The sequence below is a fragment of the Halichoerus grypus genome, chromosome 15, assembly GCF_964656455.1.
Source record: "Halichoerus grypus chromosome 15, mHalGry1.hap1.1, whole genome shotgun sequence".
In the NCBI taxonomy this organism is placed as follows: Eukaryota; Metazoa; Chordata; class Mammalia; order Carnivora; family Phocidae; genus Halichoerus; species Halichoerus grypus.
Genome location: NC_135726.1, coordinates 16,355,241 through 16,373,490, shown reverse-complemented (window position 1 = coordinate 16,373,490; position 18,250 = coordinate 16,355,241). Strand labels below are relative to the sequence as shown.

The 18,250-nt window shown below is 35.1% G+C and overlaps 1 protein-coding gene across 10 annotated transcripts in view; it reads left to right on the top strand.

Moving 5' to 3' along the window:
• The window catches only part of NFAT5 (nuclear factor of activated T cells 5), a 119,304-nt gene that overhangs the window by 84,378 nt on the left and 16,676 nt on the right, over window positions 1-18,250 (top strand). For 6 of the 10 annotated variants that reach the window (XM_036086799.2, XM_036086809.2, XM_078063743.1 and 3 more), the window contains 4 exons: window positions 2,498-2,632; window positions 2,758-2,810; window positions 9,038-9,170; window positions 14,971-15,054. In XM_036086799.2, the coding sequence (XP_035942692.2) occupies window positions 2,498-2,632; window positions 2,758-2,810; window positions 9,038-9,170; window positions 14,971-15,054 (405 nt within the window). The remainder of the gene's footprint in view (window positions 1-2,497; window positions 2,633-2,757; window positions 2,811-9,037; window positions 9,171-14,970; window positions 15,055-18,250) is intronic. The other 4 variants (XM_078063741.1, XM_078063740.1, XM_078063744.1 and 1 more) reach the window with 2 other exon arrangements.

The window sequence follows — 18,250 nt, the reverse complement described above, 5'->3', positions numbered from 1 at the left end:
AGTGGCTGCTTTTTTTGTGTTAAAATTTTAAAGCAGTATGATCACTTTCAAGAGCTGGCTTACTAATTACTTAAAGATAAAAATAAAATAGTTAATGCTTAAATAATACTGACTTTAGTTCTGTTTAGTATGGTGTCTGGGCTCTTAGGTAACCATTAAACTTTTTAATAGAAAAAACCTTTTAAGGTCAAAAGTTAAAAGTTAAATTATCTTGAACAGTAACAGACTAGTTCTTTGTGTAAGTACAGATATATAGAAGATACATACACGTTGTACCTTCAGAGGAGCCTCATTTGGCCATCATATGCTCTTAATACATAAAAGGAAAAAATGAGATAGGGGAAAAAAAAGTTTTGATAAGCATCAGTGGAATGGAATTTCCACATAGTATTTGGAAATGGGAAAGTTTGTATACTTTCCATTCATTTCGTTAATACAATATATCCATGTAATTTTCACCTCTTAATTGTTTTCTAATCAAAATAATATTTACTGGGGCTCCTGGCTGGCTCAGTCAGTGGAGCATACAACTCTTGATCTTGGGGTTATGAGTTTGAGCCCCATGTTGAGTGTAGAGATTACTTAAAAAATCTTTTAAAAAAATTTACTGTGTTTTTCTTGAACATCCTTTAAAAACAGCTATCTAGTTCCAGTGTTACTCTAAAAAGCTATAAATAAGTTCAGTTAATTCTTCATTTAAAAAGGGCATATAATTGCCAGTATTTGACCAATAACTGTTTCCATTCTCTTCATACTTTAACCCTGTTAATGGGTTCAAACCAGTGTATAAGGGTATACATTCACAATTTCTTTTAAACTCTTAGACATTGCTAAAAGTGTCATTTGCCATTTAAATATTTAATAAGGACAGGATACTTGTTTATATCAGTAAGTGAGGCTAAATGATGCTGCAGTAACAACAACAACAAAAAACTCAGTGGCACTCAACAACAGTTCTATTTCTCCCTCACTTTATGATAATATTGGCTGTGGTTTGGAAGCAGGTCCATTCTCTTCACTCTAGGATCCAGGCTGAAGAAGCTGCCCTTATCTAGGACATTGCCATTTTTGTAGTAGAGGGAAAAAAGGAAATAGTGGAACCATGTGAAAAGCTATTCCTTGGAACTGGCATATTATTTCAGTTCACATTTCATTATACAAACAAGTCACATGGCCAGTCCTGATGTGAGTGGAGCAATAATTATAGCCTTTTCACAAGGAAGGACCTAGGAAAAGAGGGGCAGTGAATATTTTGACAATAAAAATTTCCTATATGGTATTATTATAAAGATAAAATTAACTATTTAAATATATAAGTGTCTATGGAGAAAAAAGTTAAACTTTTCCTAAAGTTTAGTGGACTCTCTTACTAATTTAGAAGTCGGTGAGTTATACAGCCAAATTTAAGTTTACCTTTGCAGTGCTTATGTTGTGAGGGTTTACTAAAACAACGGATAGTGTAATCTCTGTCAAAGTGCTTAACCTCTTGGGGTGCAGTTTTTTGAGTACTTAAAAGGTATTTATTTGCATACACCAGCATCTCAGTATTTTGGTGGAAAACTAGTCCTTAAGTGTCAATAAGGAAGAATGTTTTTGGAGTCAAATATATTGGGGAACCTATATACTGTATTCACTTCTTGGATATTTATGGTGTTTATCAGAATATTAAATACTTGGTGAAATCCTTTTGTTCATTTAGCTTTGCTTTAATCTTTATTTCCCAGATTTACTTGACTTAGGAATCTGTTTTGCTAAGCAATACCTATTAAATTTTCTTAAGGAAATCCTGGCATGAGAAAGTTGGTAGGCTAATTATAATTTATTCATTAGATGTGTGCCCTCGGTACTTTACAACTTCTTTCTTTATTTTAGTAGTGGTTACTTAGTCTTTATGCACTAGTTTTTCAATTATTTTATTTTTTAACCTCATGTTATCCTAGTTCAGGGAGATCCTCTGGTAGAAAAAACTATTCCGAATTGGATTCAGTCTGTTTTTAGGTGTTCTTTTGGTATATGGGGCCTCTGAGTCCTGGGTGTAGATCCTTAAAGAAGCCCTCAGTACCACCCAGAGGAGATACTGCCTCAGAAGTCTAGTAATCGCAAAAGCATAGCTGACATTTTTGAGGTTAGGATTGTGGGACAAGCTTGTTTTTTAAACAGAATTTTTTAAAAATATGATTAAGACAGAATTTAAAAAAATATATTATTAAAACTAAATGCACATTTTAAAACTCGTTTATTAATTCACATAACGATAAAACAAAGATACATAAAATAAAACCTCATCTTAGACATTAATCCATCCCTACAAAATCTTATCAGAGTTATTAAAAATTAATATGGATTTTCCTGGATTTTTCTCTGTTAGGGTGAAAGTTAAGTTGCAGAGTAAAGGAAGTCAAATTCAGGGGTCAAAAAAGACAACTTCTAGAACTGATTTTAGAAAAGAAATAAGTGTTGGTGGTTCTTTTTATGGAATGCTTATGTGTACCCACAGCTCAGCCAGCAGGAGTGCCAGAAATCTTAAAGAAAAGCTTGCATAGCTGTTCGGTGAAAGGAGAGGAAGAAGTATTTTTAATCGGCAAGAACTTTCTGAAAGGAACTAAAGTTATTTTCCAAGAAAATGTTTCTGGTAAGTAGGCATAATATTGGTATGGAGATTTTCGCATGTTCTACTTTGTTATAAAGATATAATAATAGCTACAGAGTAAAAAAAGTTTCAAAATTTTAGTAAATTACTGTTTTTATTTCAATCAGATGAAAACTCTTGGAAGTCAGAAGCTGAAATTGACATGGAATTATTTCATCAGGTATAATTTTAAGACTTTTTGTAGTTTAATTATTTACTCTCTGAGAAATTCAGTTTTGTTCTGAAATTTTCCTAAATCAACAGATTAAATTTCTTCTTTATGTGGGATTCATATAAATCATTTAAGTTTCTTTCTTGAATTTCTGTAACTGAAAATTCCACTGGTGCTAGAAATGACAGTTCTCTATTTTTAAAAGTTAGAAGCATTAGTAAATTATCATTGTTAATAAATGAGACATTTATTTCCTAATATTTGTTTTTTCTGAGGATTTGGATTATCCTAGCCTACCATTTAGTTAAATCAAAGGGAAACTTATTTGTTGACTACCTGCTGTGTCAGGTGTTTTATGTTTGTTACCTTTCACAGAGGCACTGTTTGTTAAACTTAATATTAAGAGTCTGTATTTGTAGGACCTCACCATATATTGTTTTCAAAATGACAAGGAAAAAGAGCTTGAAAACAAGGATAAAAAACTGGCTTAAGAATTAGAATGTAGAACAAATAGTACCAAATTTACAGAAGTTGAGACTAGCAGAAAAGAAGGACAAATTTATGAACAAATCAGATAGAAGGCATATGCAGAAGAATAGCGTATATAGGTATAGATCGTGGAGAAAGAACAGCTTGCAGCAAAGCAGGGACAAACTAATGTGTAAAATACCCAAAGCCTAAAATTTACCGTTAAATGCTGATGGGAGTAGAAAAGAGCACATGAAAACAAGCAGAGAGATGGAAGAGGCAAAAATTAGAAACTGGCCAATTTATCAAAAAAGTTTATAATTTTTAGTTTTTAAATTTTTTTATTCCTTTGTATTTTTAAAAAAATAAAATTTAAAATATGTATCCAATAAAATACATTGCCAAACTCAAAGCTGAGGGCACAGTGTTCCCTCATTTCAGATAGAAGCCACAAGTTCAGGTATCTCCTGACCACTCTCAGTTTTCAACAGTTGGCTTCAAATTTAGGGTTTCCCATCCCCACTTAGATTTGCTGGAATAACTCACAGGACTCAGGAAACACTATATTTAATTTCAGTTTTATTATAGCAAAAGGCCACAAACCAGAACCAGCCAAAGGGAAAGACAGACACACAGAGCAAGGTCTGGGAGGTCCCAAAGGTGAAGCTTTTGTTGTCCTCAGGATGCCTTACATCTCAGCACATCCGTGTGTGACAATATACAAAGTATTATCAATCAGGAAACTCACCCAAGCCATTGGTGTCCAGAGTTTTTGTTGGGGCTCAGCCACATAATGCTCATGCAGCTCACTTGTAGTCTCCAGTTCCATCAGAGGTTGAAACTGATAGGACATTTCAAAGTCCCCTTCATAAATTTGTCCAGTGGCCAAAGCCCCCAGTCAGAGATATTCCTATCAGGCAGGAATTTCTAGGGTCTTAGAGATTACCTTTCAGTAGCCAAGGACAAAACTAGACCTTAGGGTAAAGTTAATTCTTCACAAAATAGTATCCTATGAAGTGGAGCTTCTTACATACCTAGACAAATGCTATATAGAAAGTTTTCCTCTGGCTTTATGCTACTACATGCTGTGAAAAAGAGATAATAGGACATAACAGTCATTCCTTTGTCACATATACTGTTGGGCAATCTCTGTCTTAACTGAAGTTATAACACTTAATTTGTCACTAACAGTCTTTGTTAACTAAATAAGACAAGTCACTTTTGTGCCCCAGTTTTCTAATCTATAAATTTTTACTAAATTATTTGAGAGGTTCCTTCTAACTCTGACATTTTATGATTTCTTATATAACTTAATTGATCAGACCATTCCCACTCCCCATGAACCAACAGTGGCTTCCTCTCGAGGACTCCCGGAGATTAGGGGCAGTGTATTATGACTCTTGTGTGTTCCTCATAATATTAAGCACTTAACAGATACTCATGAAAAACTTGTTGGTTCATTTTATTCACTTGGAAGAAAATGAGGACTCTGGGGTCTAAGGTTCCTTATTCTTTTTGAGGGCACTTCAAACCCTGATTGCAACCAGGCTCTTACATGCCTATAGTTTTGGTCCTGACTGAAGCTTAATTTATCCTTACGTGTAATACTTCTATGTGTGCCATAAACATGTTTTGTTTTTTGATGAGTTGGTTACATTAATGTAAACTCCTTTGCTAGTAATATTCTATTACAATTTCTCTTCCTTACCTTATCCTATGACTAGTTCTGGAGACTGAGAAACTTGCCCTATACATTATATAAAATATTAATAAGATAGCCCCAACAAATTATAGTCTTAACTTGCTGTTTCATATAGAACTTAATGTTAAGAAGTCTTTGTTTCTTCTCCTCCTCTTCCTTTTCATCTTCTGCCTCCCTCTTCCTCCTCCCCTTCTTCCTCTGACTTTTCCTCTCCCTCTTCCTCTCTCTTCCCTTCCTTCCTTTTTTCCTTCCTTCTTTACCTTTGAGGCATGGGGTAGTTAATATTCTTAAAACACTTTTTTTCAGGGTAGTTATGCCAGCTACAATAGATTAAAGAAGATTAATCATAAAAATAAGACATGGTGGAATGGAAAGGAATTAATGTCCTTATTTGGTGGCTATATCTAGAGGTCCTGGGGTTTTTGCAAGCAAGTATGTATAACAAACTAAAACATAATATGATCTTTCATTAAGTCTGTGGTTCTGCTGTTCATTTTTAAATTTTAATCTTTTTCAGAGAGCTTTGTCTTTTTTTTTCCTAAGGGACTTTCTGGGAAGTGTTTTAGAACGGGATCACAGTAGAGATATAAAGAACCGATCCAACAGATTATATTAAGGGGAAAAAAAACAAAAATTAAACATTTAGGGGTGCCTGGCTGGCTCAGTTGGTGGAGCATGTGACTCTTGGTCTAAGGATTGTGGGTTTGAGCCTCTGTGTGGAGATTACTTAAAAAAATAAAATCTATTAAAAAAAAAACAATTTAGAGGGAAGGGTACTCAGAAAACAAAAGAGAAGAAATTGTAGTCCATAAAGAAATATCAGGCCTATACAGAAGAGCTGAAAGGACCTCTACAATATTAAAAAATGACCAAAAGATGGTGTAGTAGAAAAGACCATTTAAAGATAACTTTGCAAATTGCCATTATGAATAACTGTGATAACTATTCATTTCCAACCACAAAATCAACTCCTCAGGCATTAAACTTTTTTATTATTTAAAAATTTAAAAGTTGAGGGGTGCCTGGCTGGCTCAGTCAGAGGGGCATGTGAATCTTGATCTCGGGGTTGTGAGTTCAAGCCCCATGTTGTGTGTAAAGATTAAGAATGAATAAAACTTTAAAAACAGACTTAAAAATTGAGATTAATGAAGTCTGAGAAAACAGTTCTTTGTTTAGTATCTGTCTCTTCTATTCAAAGCCATAATATGTCTCAGGCACATGTATACCAAATGTGGTAAGCACAGGGTCATTATATCTATTCCCATTTTAACAATTTCAGATAAATTCTGTAGGAATTGCCTATTAAATATATACAAAAGATGTAGATCTTAAAGATCAATCTCTAAGAGATCTCTTTTACATATATATAGATATATATATAGTCTTTTTCTTTCTATGAATATGTGTATATATACATACAGTCTTAAAGATAAGTTGGTTTTGAAAGAAAGCAAGAGTTTCACAGCTTGAAATATGGAGGTGATTTTAAAAAGGGAACTAAGAGCTAAAAATGGGTATATTAGATACTAAGAAGTATACAATTTGATTTGAGAATAACTTGTTTTATAAAACATAAAACAGGCATTAGTGTATCAAAAATACAGTTGTGTAGATTGTTATTTCTCAACCTTTAGTCTTCTGGGTTCTTTCTATTACATTCTTTAGAGGGAAAGAATAAAAAAGTAAGGAGAAGCTTTGGAGTTTTGGAGAAGATGGAATTTTTCATATAAATATGGAAAGAAAGTTCTTGAAAGAAATGCCAAAAGAGGTCCTCAGAATTTTTGGGAACATCTAGACTAAACAAAGGCTTGAGAGTTTAGAGGTTATATATTTTCAAATGATTTTATTAGGAATTTTGTTTTGTTATGTGTCTCTAATTATTTATATGTATATATATCCCCAACTGAAAAATGAATGTGGCAGTGATAAATTATCATTTAGGAGAATGAAAAATATCCAGCACCATTCCTTATAAGTTCTAAAAAAAATTATCTGCTGAGAAGGAGAAAATTGTTATTTTGATTCCAAGCAGATTTTTCTAAGAAATTAAAATTGAGATTGCTTCTATTTTTACCCTAGAGAACATTGAACCTGCTCCAAGGACCTCCCAACCCTTTGTATATTTTATCTGTATTGTGCTCCTAGCTTAATGGTAGTTAATTTCTCTTAATTTATTAAAATAGTATATAAAAACAACTTTGTATCACTATTCATAATTTACTTAGTTTTTAATTCAAATCACTTATAGAATTTCTAGATTCAGATTGAGGGAGTAGAAGGAGTAGTATCAAAATAGGGTCATTTTGTTTTTTAAAGGTTTCATATTAGGTTTATTTAAATATGCTCTCCAAAGCAAGTGGAATAAAAGCTTTTAAATAAAATATGCATCAGACTTTTAGATACTAAATCTGTTACTGATTACCAAGAAACAAGATTTTATTCAGAAGAATAATTTCAATTACAGAATTTGCCAAATAATTTTAAGACTGGGAGGATAATTCACAAGTCTCTCCATTCAGCTGTCTCTTTAACTGTAGGTAGGACTGGTTTGTGACATGGTTACAGTGCTTAAACAAAAGAGTAACGTTAAGAGTAGACAGGATTTTAAAACTGTTTATTAGAAGTTGGATCAGTGCAAATACATTTTTGGATGACTTCATGTGCGTTTGAATATGTGCTTTCAGATTTTTTCTCCAATATCTGTGAATACACATATGTATACATGTTTTTTCATCTGTCTAAAAAGTGATTTTTTTTTTTTTTTGAGATGGCTAACTTGCCTTAGGAGGCATAATGCCGTAAATCGGAAGCTGTTTATTTATAATGTGGCTATTTCAGAGAGTGTTTTAAACTGGCTTAGAAAGAAATTTAAGTGCACAAAAATTGAAACCTTGACCTTGGTACCACTTGTCACTTGTTCTGTCAGCTGAGTCCACCAACTGTAGTCTAGCTAAATAAAAAATGTCATCAAACTCATGCCATCCTCATTTGTCAACATTGGCCTCCTGCTTGTCACATCCTCACCGTAGAAACACATAATCACTGCCCCTTAATATTCCTTCCCATTACTGTAATATACTAGGGAAGAAGAGCAAAACTCATATATGGTTCATGGTATCCTCCAAGAAGATGGAGTCCCCTTGAGTGAGTGCTGATGAAGCACTTATGAACTTTTTGCTTATGAGGATGCTTCTGCCACTATCCCGACAAAAAATAACTTTGATTGCTAGGGTTTGGGTGCACGGAACTCTCTTTGACTTTAAATGAGAATTAAAGTGGTTAGGAAGCAGTTGTGAACTGCATTGCGAAGTACATCTCACAATTAATGTTTTACAAAACATATGATAACTGACATTGTGCTTGGTGGACATATTTTTTTTCTCAAAATTTATTCATTCTTTTATTCAACAAATACATTTGAGTATATTTGGTGTAAGGTGCTTAACAGTGGATATAGAACAAAGAACAAAACATCCTAGGTTCTTATGGAACTTAAATTCTTGTGATTGGAGAGAGACAAAAAACAAATACAGTAATTTCAAGTGGTGATAAATGCTATTTTAAAAATAAACAAGATTATGTGACCAGGTTGGGAAGGGGTGCTACTTTAAATAGGATGGTCATAGAAGGCCTCTCTGTGGAGGTTAACATTTTGAATAAGACCTGAAAATGGGTAAGGAACTAGCCATCTGAAGAGGTGAAAGAAGAATATTCCAGTGGGAGAAACCAGCAAGTAATAATGACTGTGAGATAAAAAAAATGAATTTAGTGTGTTAAAAGAATGGAGTGAGAAGGTCATTGTGGCCAGAGTATAACAAGCCTGGGGGGAATGGAAAAGAGATACAGTTGACAGGAGAAGCACCTTGTAAGCCACTGTAAAACATTAAAAGCAATTTTAAGATTAATGTCCTGATGCCTATGAAACCTGATCTTTAAACTGCATTTTTTTCTAGTCAGACTTTTTACATTTTACAGCTAACAGAAAATGTACTTAATTATAATTATTTCAAGATTTTAATTTAAATATTGCTCCTTTTTTAACTCTTGTTATTTCCTTTAAATTTAGAATCATCTTATTGTGAAGGTTCCCCCATATCACGACCAACATATAACTTTGCCAGTATCAGTGGGAATTTATGTAGTGACCAATGCTGGAAGATCTCATGATGTTCAGCCATTCACTTACACTCCAGACCCAGGTATGTCAAAATAAAAAATTCTGAACTAAAATCAGTAATTAATTTCTAGTTCTTTGGAAGCATATTGAAGACCAGCCAACCAAGAAGAAAAAGTTGTGTGCTAAGATGAACTGATACTAAGGACATTATTTCCTAAGAAGATGGCCACCTGTTTTTACTCTTGCGTTAAGGGTATTATTTCTGCCTATGCTCTAATAGTAAAAAGAAAAACTAGGAATGCTCTGAAGTCCTACTCTTCAGAATTATATCATGCAGATTACTTCTTAGTAAGAATTACCATTCATTAAGTACCTCTTATGTGTGGAAAGGTCAAAGTGACAACCTTGGGAAACTTAATAGTTTAGTCTGTGTCTGGCTTATAGGATGCATTTTGGGAGAGGTGAGAGATAAGCTTGGATTGATAAATGATAAAATCACAAATAGAGTTACATGCATGTAACAGATTCTAATTTGTGTAATAGTCAAAAATATCAAAAGACTACTACTGGATTTTAATAAATATTTTAAATATAATTTCAAGCATCTAGGTAAAGTAGTTACTTCAGAAACCAAAGCAATAAGAATACTTGAAATGTTTATAAGTTTAAAAGATCTCTGGGTAAGAAGTATCTTAAGAATTTTTTGCCTAGGGTGCCTGGGTGGCTCAGTTGGTTAAGCAACTGCCTTTGGCTCAGGTCATGATCCCGGAGTCCTAGGATCAAGTCCCACATCGGGCTCCCGGCTCAATGGGGAGCCTGCTTCTCTCTCTGACCCTCTCCCCTCTCATGCTGTTTCTCTCTCTCTCTCTCTCAAATAAATAAAGTCTTTAAATTAAAAAAAAAAAATCTGTTAAAAAAAAAAAGAGGGGCGCCTGGGTGGCTCAGTCGTTAAGCGTCTGCCTTCGCCTCAGGTCATGATCCCAGAGTCCTGGGATCAAGCCCTGCATCGGGCTCTTTGCTCCGCGGGAAGCCTGCTTCTCTCTCTCCCACTCCCCGTGTTTGTGTTCCCTCTCTCGCTGTGTCTCTGTCAAATAAATAAATAAATTCTTTAAAAAAAAAAAAAAAGATTCTCTCTTTCCCTCTCCATCTGCCCTTCCCCACATCCCCGCTCACACACTCTTTCTCTCTCTCTCTCTCAAAAAAAAAAAGGAAAAAAAAAAAGAATTTTTTGCCTACATTCATTTAGTTGCCTAGAGAAGAAAAGCCTTTTCCTGGCAAAAGTAGGGAGAACATTTTGGAAAATGAAATTCTTCACCTATTCCACTGACCTAGGCTTAGTTTCTGTCATGTTTACCATTGGTTCAGTTCATTCCAGTCTCAGGCATACTTCAGAACTAGCAGTTCTTTCCATGTTTTTAAGCTTATCATTTATGTTATTCCCAAATAGTTCAGGATTCAGTGAGGTACAAAGTGAATAATGGTGGCCAGGGGAAAAAAAGCCCTGGCAAGAAAAAGCGATGGAAACAGTAGCTAAGACAGAGTTATATCTAGTCCTGATAATTACTTTCTATCACTTAATGTATCTCTCCCCTTTTTAATTTTTTTCTTTTTTTTGTTTTTTAAAGATTTTATTTATTTATTTGACAGAGAGACAGCGAGAGAGGGAACACAAGCAGGGGGAGTGGGAGAGGGAGAAGCAGGCTTCCCGCTGAGCAAGGAGCCCAATACTGGACTTGATCCCAGGACCCTGGGATCATGATCTGAGCCAAAGGCAGACGCTTAACGACTGAACCACCCAGGCGCCCCTCTCCCCTTTTTAAAAAATCATGTCTGAATTTCACAGCATTTGCTCATTATCCACCAGTTTGCTACAAAAGTATGCCACCGTATATAGCATTAATGAAATTAATATTTGTTTCAGAATAAAAGATCAGCAGTAAAATTTTCAGACAGGAAAAGGCAAAGTTTAGAAATGATATACTGGTTTCAACAAAAATAGGAAAGAGAAGATACTCAAAAGACCAAATATTTGATTGTTTTCTTTCTAGGAAGGTCTCAAAAATCCAAGAAAGTTTGACTTAAAACTAATGGTAGTTAAAGCATTTTAGTAACTGCTAATTACTTAAATAGTGGCATTTAATATTTTTTGTGAAGAGGAGCTTACTCATGTGGGGAGAAAGCTGGCATAATTGATACAGAAGAACATTTTTCCTAATGAGCTTCTCTATCATCTGTGTGGGAAGGGAAGATGGAAGTGTGTATGTGTGGTCAGGGAATAGCCTTAAAGGTTTTGCGGTCCTGAAAATACTGAGGTTCTGTGGTTGTTTGTTTTTATTAATTATGAAGAACATCAGGACTTTGAAGTGCTTAGCATTAGCACTAAGAATCCTCATTTCTTAGTGATACATGCTGATGATTAGAAATCTCCCTTTGAAAAATTGCCAGATAAAACAGCTTTTAAGTCTTCTGCATATACTACTTGGCTATCTTTGGCCACATTTAGGCAATCATTAACATATGTTTATTCTTTTAAGTTTTCCCTTTCATATTTTGTATTCAGTAGATAGCAATCGCTCTCAGAAACTCTTAATAAAATAAACACATAGTATGCAAGTTGTAATAGGACCTCATGCTTCAGTTTCTGCCTTTATGTTATAGCTAAAGAATCTTCCTATAATTTCACTTTTTTATGTTTTATAAAATATAATATTTTCAGGTGTACGTGAGAAAGAATATGATTTTAGGAAAACTTGGTTATAGAAAATTTGCACTGTCTCATTATGATAAGCCAATTGCTGTTGTGATTCATCTGGGGACTGTGGTTAAACATTTGAATATTCATGATGTGTAATTATAACAGCAAAAACTAGGCCTACCCTAATATTCGCAAGTCAACGTAGAAATGGCGATATTATACTATTTGTCTAAATATTTAAAAGTTATAATTAAACTAGCAAATTAAATATATCCTATCCTCCTAATTTGACTAAGATACTTTCATATCAACCTAGAAGACGAGATTTGAATTTAGGATTATCAGAATGCTTGGGAGTTCCAAGCCGAATGTGGTAAAATGAGGAAAGAGGGTTCCCCACCCTGCCAGCCTTCTTTTCCCTTTCTTTTTTTTTTTTTTTTTTTTAAGATTTTATTTATTTGAGAGAGAGAAAATGGGAGAGAGAGAGCATGAGAGGGGGGAGGGTCAGAGGGAGAAGCAGACTCCCTGCTGAGCAGGGAGCCTGATTTGGCCTCAATCCCTGTACACCAGGATCATAACCTGAGCCAAAGGCAGTCGCCCAACCAACTTTCCCTTTTTTAGCTTCATTCTATACCTAGACAGTGCACCAAAAGTGCTTCTAAGCTCTGTCCACTCTGTAGGCCTAAGACTATACACATAGTCTAAAATAGTTATGCAGAAAATTTGGAGATCTTGGGTACTTGTACTTGGTACATGGTCTAAAAGTAGGATTGAGGCAAGGGTTTAACATAAACTGGCTCTGCACACTTTGCCAGACAAGAGCCCCTCTAAAGCCCTCTGAGTCTAGTATTGCTAAAAAATACATTGCATCTGTATGTTCTCAAGCATTTAGATACTTTGCAAGGCCATAAAACTTTGTTTCATTGCTAGTTAGTCCCCAAAGCTTTTACTTCAGTCTATTAAGACACATAAGTCACATTAGCTATTTTTTGTGGTGACTCAGCATTGGTGATTTCTGTAAGAAATGAGGGATATAATATTTATTCATTTTTTTGTTGCTCTAACAACGACTGACTGAAACTTAATTTTTAAAGTCAAAATTTAGGGGCACCTGGGGGCTCAATCTGTTGGGCATCTGCCTTCAGCTTGGGTCATGATCCTCGCTGAGCGGGGAACCTCTTTCTCCCTCTCCCTCTGCCTGCCGCTTTCCCTGCTTATTCTCTCTCTCCCTGTCAAATAAATAAATAAAATCTTTAAAAAAGAAAAAAAGAGTCAAAATTTAAAGTGTTTTCAAAGATTAGTTTCTATTTTAAAATCTGTAATTGTTGGGGCACCTGGGTGGCTCAGGTGGTTAAGCGTCCAACTCTTGATTTCAGCTCAAGTTATGATCTCAGGGTCATGAGATCAAGCCTGAGTCAGGCTCCATACTGGGCGTGGAGCCTGCTTAAGATTCTCTCTTTCCCTCTGCCCCTCCCCACCCCACTCACACAGGCGCTTTCTCTAAATAAATAAATAAAATCTGTAATTGCTAGAATTAATGTTATGCTTTAAAACTGTCTGTGGATTTCTTTTCCATTCAATTCCCTATATGTCATTTGTTGGACCTCCTATGTCGCACACTAAGATAAATTATTTAACTTCATTCTTAGATGTGTACGTTTTGTCTTTTTATTCACAATTAACTAGCTCTTTATAGTCTCTTTATCATTTCACATTGTCATGTCAAAAATAAGAAATAGGAAATAAGGTGGGGCTCCTGGCTGGTTTAGTCAGTAGAACCTAACACTCTTGATCTTGGGGTTGTTAGTTTAAGGCCCACATTGGGTATACAGTTTACTTAAAAATGAATAAATAATTAATAAAATTTTAAAAGAAATTGAAAGTAAGGTGACTCAGTTCCTATTCTGAATAAGTTAGGGAATATAAATACATTGAAAAATAGAAATTAAAATATTTAAATAAAATTATTGTATAGGCATTTTAAGCAAAAACTTGGAATTTATGGGGCGCCTGGGTGGCTCAGTCGTTGAGCGTCTGCCTTCGGCTCAGGTCATGATCCCAGGGTCCTGGGATCGAGCTCTGCATCGGGCTCTCCGCTTGGCGGGAAGCCTGCTTCTCCCTCTCCCACTCCCCCTGCTTGTGTTCGCTCTCTCGCTGTGTCTCTCTCTATCAAATAAATAAATAAAATCTTTAAAAAAAAAAAAAAACTTGGAATTTATTTAACTTTATCATTTCAGAACTTAACCCTGTTCTTAGGCCCATTAAATTTTAAGTTGCCATAGTAGCTGTAGTTGATATGACTAGATGTAATAGTCCAGCAATTCTCCATTAATAATATACAAAGATTATTTTTTCCAAGTCTTTACAAAAGGAATAATCATAATGTTATAGATTCTATATGTTCATCACAGCTTTTTTAAAATTTAGTTCAATTAATTGACCAATGTTTCTCAATCAATATTTTTTAATCATTTATGTAGATGAATGGTGAATTTTTGTTACCTGTTATTACAGTATATTTGATAATTTTTAAAAGTTTCATGTCTGTTTTGGGCACCTGGATGGCTCATTCAGTTAAACCGGCGTCCGACTCTTGATCTCAGCTCAGGTCTTGATCTCAGGGTTGTGAGTTCAAGCCCTGCATTGGGCTCCATGCTAGCATGGAGCCTACTTAAGGAAAAAAAAAAAGTTTCGTATCAGTCTTCTACTTATATCATCAGTGTGAATACTGTTACAAGAAGGATTTTTTTAAGTTGCTGTTGCTTTTGTTTTCATAAGTGAGCATGTACTACTGCCCATTTGGTTGATGGATTTTAGGGCATAAATTGGTGGTTATAAAAACTCATTCTTGGGGCGCCTGGGTGGCTCAGTCGGTTAAGCATCTGCTTTCAGCTCAGGTCATGATCCTGGGGTCCTGGGATTGAGCCCCACATCGGACTCCTTGCTCAGCGGGGAGCCTGCTTCTCCCTCTGCTTGCCGCTCCCCCTCCTTGTGCTCTCTCTCTTACAAATAGATAAATAAAATCTGTTAAAAAAAAAAAATCCTCATTTCTGCTTAAATTTTCTGCTAAACAAATAATTTAATAATGTTTTATGGGAAATATTTCAATTAAAGATTTTTAAGATACACTTTTTTTTTAGGAAAAGTTTAAATACATCCATCTTTCTATTTTGTTTTGCTTTTATAGCAGCAGCTGGTGCTTTGAATGTAAATGTGAAGAAAGAGATATCTAGTCCTTCAAGACCTTGCTCTTTTGAAGAGGCCATGAAAGGTACCAAGTCGATTCTTTCCAAAAATTATAAATAGGTGATCCTATTTATTTTGTCTAGCAACTCTTACTTATTTTGTTTTCTCTTATGTACTTGGAACACTTAGCAAGGTATCTTCCATATCACAAAATAAATATTTGTTTAACTTTATTGAATGCAGAAACTTGTTTCCCAACTTGATATTTCCCTTTATTCACCATATGAAAAAACTGTTTTAAAGCATATGTTGGAGTAGAGGAGATTTTTTTTTTTTTAATGTTTTTCATTCCCCAGTGTTAGAAATGTTAAAAGTATAAAATACAAAGTTTTTGTAAAATAGAATCTATAAAGCTTCTTGCTACCAAAATTAGTACTTGACATTGAAATTTTGAAACTGAAGAGACCAAAATTTGAACTATTTTGAAAAAGTTCAACATTTGAAAAGTTTCTTTAGGTTTTTTAGTTATCATTCTTCCTTCTGACATCTTTATTTACTCCCTGCCAATCCCAAGAAACAATGAAGATATCTTCAGGATGTTATAATGTAACATAGATTAGATCTTCCTTCCTTCTTCCTTCCTTCCTTCCTTCCTTCCTTCCTTCCTTCCTTCCTTCCTCTCTCTTTCTTTTTCTCTCTCTTCCTCTCTTTCCTTTTTTTTTTTTCCAGCTTGCAAACTTTACTCTGTGTCCAGCCTATAGTACCTTGGGTGGTGGGGGGGCCAGAATGGAGTAAATTTTTTTCTTAAGAGATTTCTAACACAACTAGATACTCAGTGGTGATTTCTTTTTGCCATTATATATGAAGATGTCAATTACATAATGGCCATTGATTTATTATAATTCTAGCCTTTATTTATATTTTTCTGCCATGAAATTCATGAGTTAAATCAAATTAAATTTTAAAATTAAAAATACTTAATCAAATACAATGGATTTTTTTATATTGTCAGTGGTAAAATTCAGCATTCATATACATAACATAGAATAGTTAGTATAATAGTATAGCTTGTCATTTAATTTCTGAACATGAACACTTCTAGAGTAGATTAGTGAGGAATTATGCAATAGTAAGTAAACTGCCAAATTTATCTGATTCAACTACAGGAAAATTTACAAATCTGTATAATGGATAACCATAGCTTACATTTATCACATGTATATTAAGTGCTAGGCAATATGCCATACTCTTTACTGGCACTATCTCATTTAATCTTCCAAACTCAATGAGGTAGGTAATTTATTATTCTCATTTCACAGATGAAGAAACCAGAGTTCCAGAGAGGTTAAATAATTTGCCCAAGGTCACTTAGCTAGTGTTAAAAAAGGATAGGTCGTGGGATGCCTGGGTGGCTCAGTTGGTTGAGCGGCTGCCTTCGGCTCGAGTCATGATCCCGGGGTCCTGGGATCGAGTCCCACGTTGGGCTCCTTGCTCGGCGGGGAGCCTGTTTCTCCCTCTGCCTGCTGCTCCCCCTGCTTGTACTCTCACTCTCTCTCTCTCTTTAGCAAATAAATAAATAAAATCTTTTTTTAAAAAAGGATAGGTTGAGCTCTAGTGAATAAGGTAACACATCTAAGCAAAAATAATTAAAACCATGTTTATTAAATGAATAAATCCATAATTAATGAATCATTAAAGAAAGTCAGAGATATTTGTGGTCTATTTTTTGCCAACTTTGCCATCCATGCTTTTCTCCAAAACTTTTTGATGGTACTTTCATAGAGTATCAGACTGATGGGACACTAATCTAATCCAGTGTGGAATTTCTCCTACAAGATAATGAGTTGAAGGTTAAAAAGTTTTAGCTGTCACATTTAAGTTTTAGTAATAAATGATTTAGTCGTTTGATCAAAATCTTAAAAGGCTAAAACAAATGGATAAGAAACAAACACACACATGTTATTTTTCACAGTTCAAACCTTATCTTGACAGTTTTATCAAGTGAAACCATGGTAAAATTTTTTTTGACAATAGAAAATGAAATTGAATACTCATTGATTTAAATTTTTCACTTGTCAGGGATGCCTGGGTGGCTCAGTCGGTTAAGCGGCTGCCTTTGGCTCGGGTCATGATCCTAGGGTTCAGGGATGGAGTCCCATATCGGGCTCCTTGCTCAGTGGGGAGCCTGCTTCTCTGTCTGCCTACTCTGCCTGCTGCTTCCCCTGCTTGTGCCCTCTCTGTCTCTCTGACAAATAAATAAATAAAATCTTAAAAAAAAAAAGATTTAAATTTTTCACTTGTCATTTTTTTTTTAAGATTTTATTTATTTATTTGACAGAGAGAGAGAGAGCGAGAGCAGGAACACAAGCAGAGGGAGTGGGAGAGAGAGAAGCAGGCTTCCCACAGAGCAGGGAGCCCAATACGAGGCTTGATCCCAGGACCCTGGGATCATGACCTGAGCCGAAGGCAGATGCTTAACAACTGAGCCACCTAGGTGCCCCTTTCACTTGTCATTTTAAATGGAATATCATTATTTGGAGATTCCTGATCAATGAAGAAAAAATAGTAGCTTTCAGAACCAGCAGCTTTCCTTGACATATGGCTTATTCTTATGATCCCTTGAAATCAGAGCTTTAGTATAATGGTGTCATCTGAGAGATTTAATTAAGTATACTTTAATGAGGAAGACTGAGCAACATAAATGACTTTTAAATTTGTGTTCTGGCAGGAATCTTCCAAGTAACATTCTTATAAATAGCCATCAATTACATTAAGATTTAGAACTTGATAACCAGGGGCACCTGGGTGACTCAGTCGTTAGGCGTCTGCCTTCAGCTTGGGTCATGATCCCAGGGTCCTGGGATCGAGCCCCCCGCATTGGGCTCCCTACTCTGCGGAAAGCCTACTTCTCCCTCTCCCACTCCCCCTGCTTGTGTTCCCTCTCTCGCGGTGTCTCTCTCTCTGTCAAATAAAATCTTTAAAAAAAAAAAAAAAAGAACTTGATAACCAAATAATGATATTATTGAAAGCTTTTGCTTTAAAGTAAGTTTCTAATTCTTTAGAGAGGGTTTGGAGGGAGTGGGTGGAGAGTAAGGAGGATAACTGCTCAGCTCACTCAGTGAGATATTAAATCTAGAGCCAGAATATCACGATTCATTTTTGGTTTTACTCAACTGTGTATATATTCTCAACACAAAAGTAATACAAGTTAGGGGCGCCTGGGTGGCTCAGTTGGTTCAGCGACTGCCTTCGGCTCAGGTCATGATCTCAGGGTCCTGGGA